The following is a 1170-nucleotide window of genomic DNA, read 5'->3' on the forward strand; positions in this document are numbered from 1 at the left end:
CTTTGGAGATCCTGACGGACGCAGGGACTAACTTTATGTCCAAGGCCGTGAACCGTCTCTGGGAATCACATGGGGTGAAGCACCTCACTTCGGTCCCATATCATCATCAAACCAATGGCCTGGTAGAACGTTTTCATTCTACCTTGGGGACAATGATACGAAAGTTTGTGGAGGAACACTCTAATGATTGGGACTTGGCTCTGCAACAGTTCCTCTTTGCCTATAGATCTGTCCCACATCCCAGTTTGGGCTTCTCACCTTTTGAGCTGGTCTATGGTCACGAGGTGAAAGGGCCACTGCAGTTAGTGCGCAGACAATGGGAAGGTGACCAACCTTCACAGCAAACAAATGTTGTGGATTTTGTCACTAAGCTGCAAAACACGCTCAGGTCAGCGTGGCAAGAAGCTCACGACAATCTCCGACAGGCACAACAAGACCAAAAGGCTTGGTATGACCAGTTTGCCAGGGAGCGATGCTTCCAGCCTGGAGACCACGTTATGGTCTTGAAAGCATCCCGGACTAATAAACTTGAGACGTCCTGGATAGGCCCAGCCACAGTGCTTGAGCGAATGGGCCCTGTGAACTACCTTATACAGCTCCCTGACACCGGTCTCAAGCCAAAGGTCTATCATGTCAATTCCCTTAAACCCTTTCACGAAAGGCCGCAGTATCTTCTTGCCCTCGAGGATCCAGAGGCAGAGGACGAAGAGTGGCCTGAAGGGGCGTTCTACGATAAGAGGGAAGGAGGCAATCTGGAGGACATTCAAATTCCCACAAGGCTCGACTCAAATCAACGCACAGAGTTTTCACATCTAACATCCAGGTTTGCTTCCCTATTTTCTCCAATACCTGGCTTGACCATGGATCCTCAACATGTAGTAGCAGCGGATGACAACCGACCTTCGGCCGAACAGCCTCGACGGGTGTCGCCGGTGGCAAAACAAGCCATTGAAAAGGAGATCAACGAAATGCTCGAGATGGGGATCATCCGACCCTCCCGCAGCACTTGGGCATCACCTGTTGTATTGGTGCCTAAGAAAGGAGGTAAAGAGATCCGGTTCTGTGTGGACTACAGGAGACTCAACTCTGTGACACGTCCTGAGCAGTACCCTATGCCTAGGGTGGACGAACTCCTGGAAAAGCTGGGACGTGCCAAGTATCTGTCCTCTA

At 51.0% G+C, this 1170-nt stretch overlaps 1 protein-coding gene across 1 annotated transcript in view; it reads left to right on the top strand.

The window, feature by feature from the left end:
• LOC121929090 overlaps positions 1-1170 on the top strand; it is a 3882-nt gene that overhangs the window by 1038 nt on the left and 1674 nt on the right. The window contains exon 2 of the mRNA XM_042464406.1: positions 9-1156. Within this exon, the coding sequence (XP_042320340.1) occupies positions 9-1156 (1148 nt within the window). The remainder of the gene's footprint in view (positions 1-8; positions 1157-1170) is intronic.

Source organism: Sceloporus undulatus, chromosome 4, assembly GCF_019175285.1.
Source record: "Sceloporus undulatus isolate JIND9_A2432 ecotype Alabama chromosome 4, SceUnd_v1.1, whole genome shotgun sequence".
NCBI lineage: Eukaryota > Metazoa > Chordata > Lepidosauria > Squamata > Phrynosomatidae > Sceloporus > Sceloporus undulatus.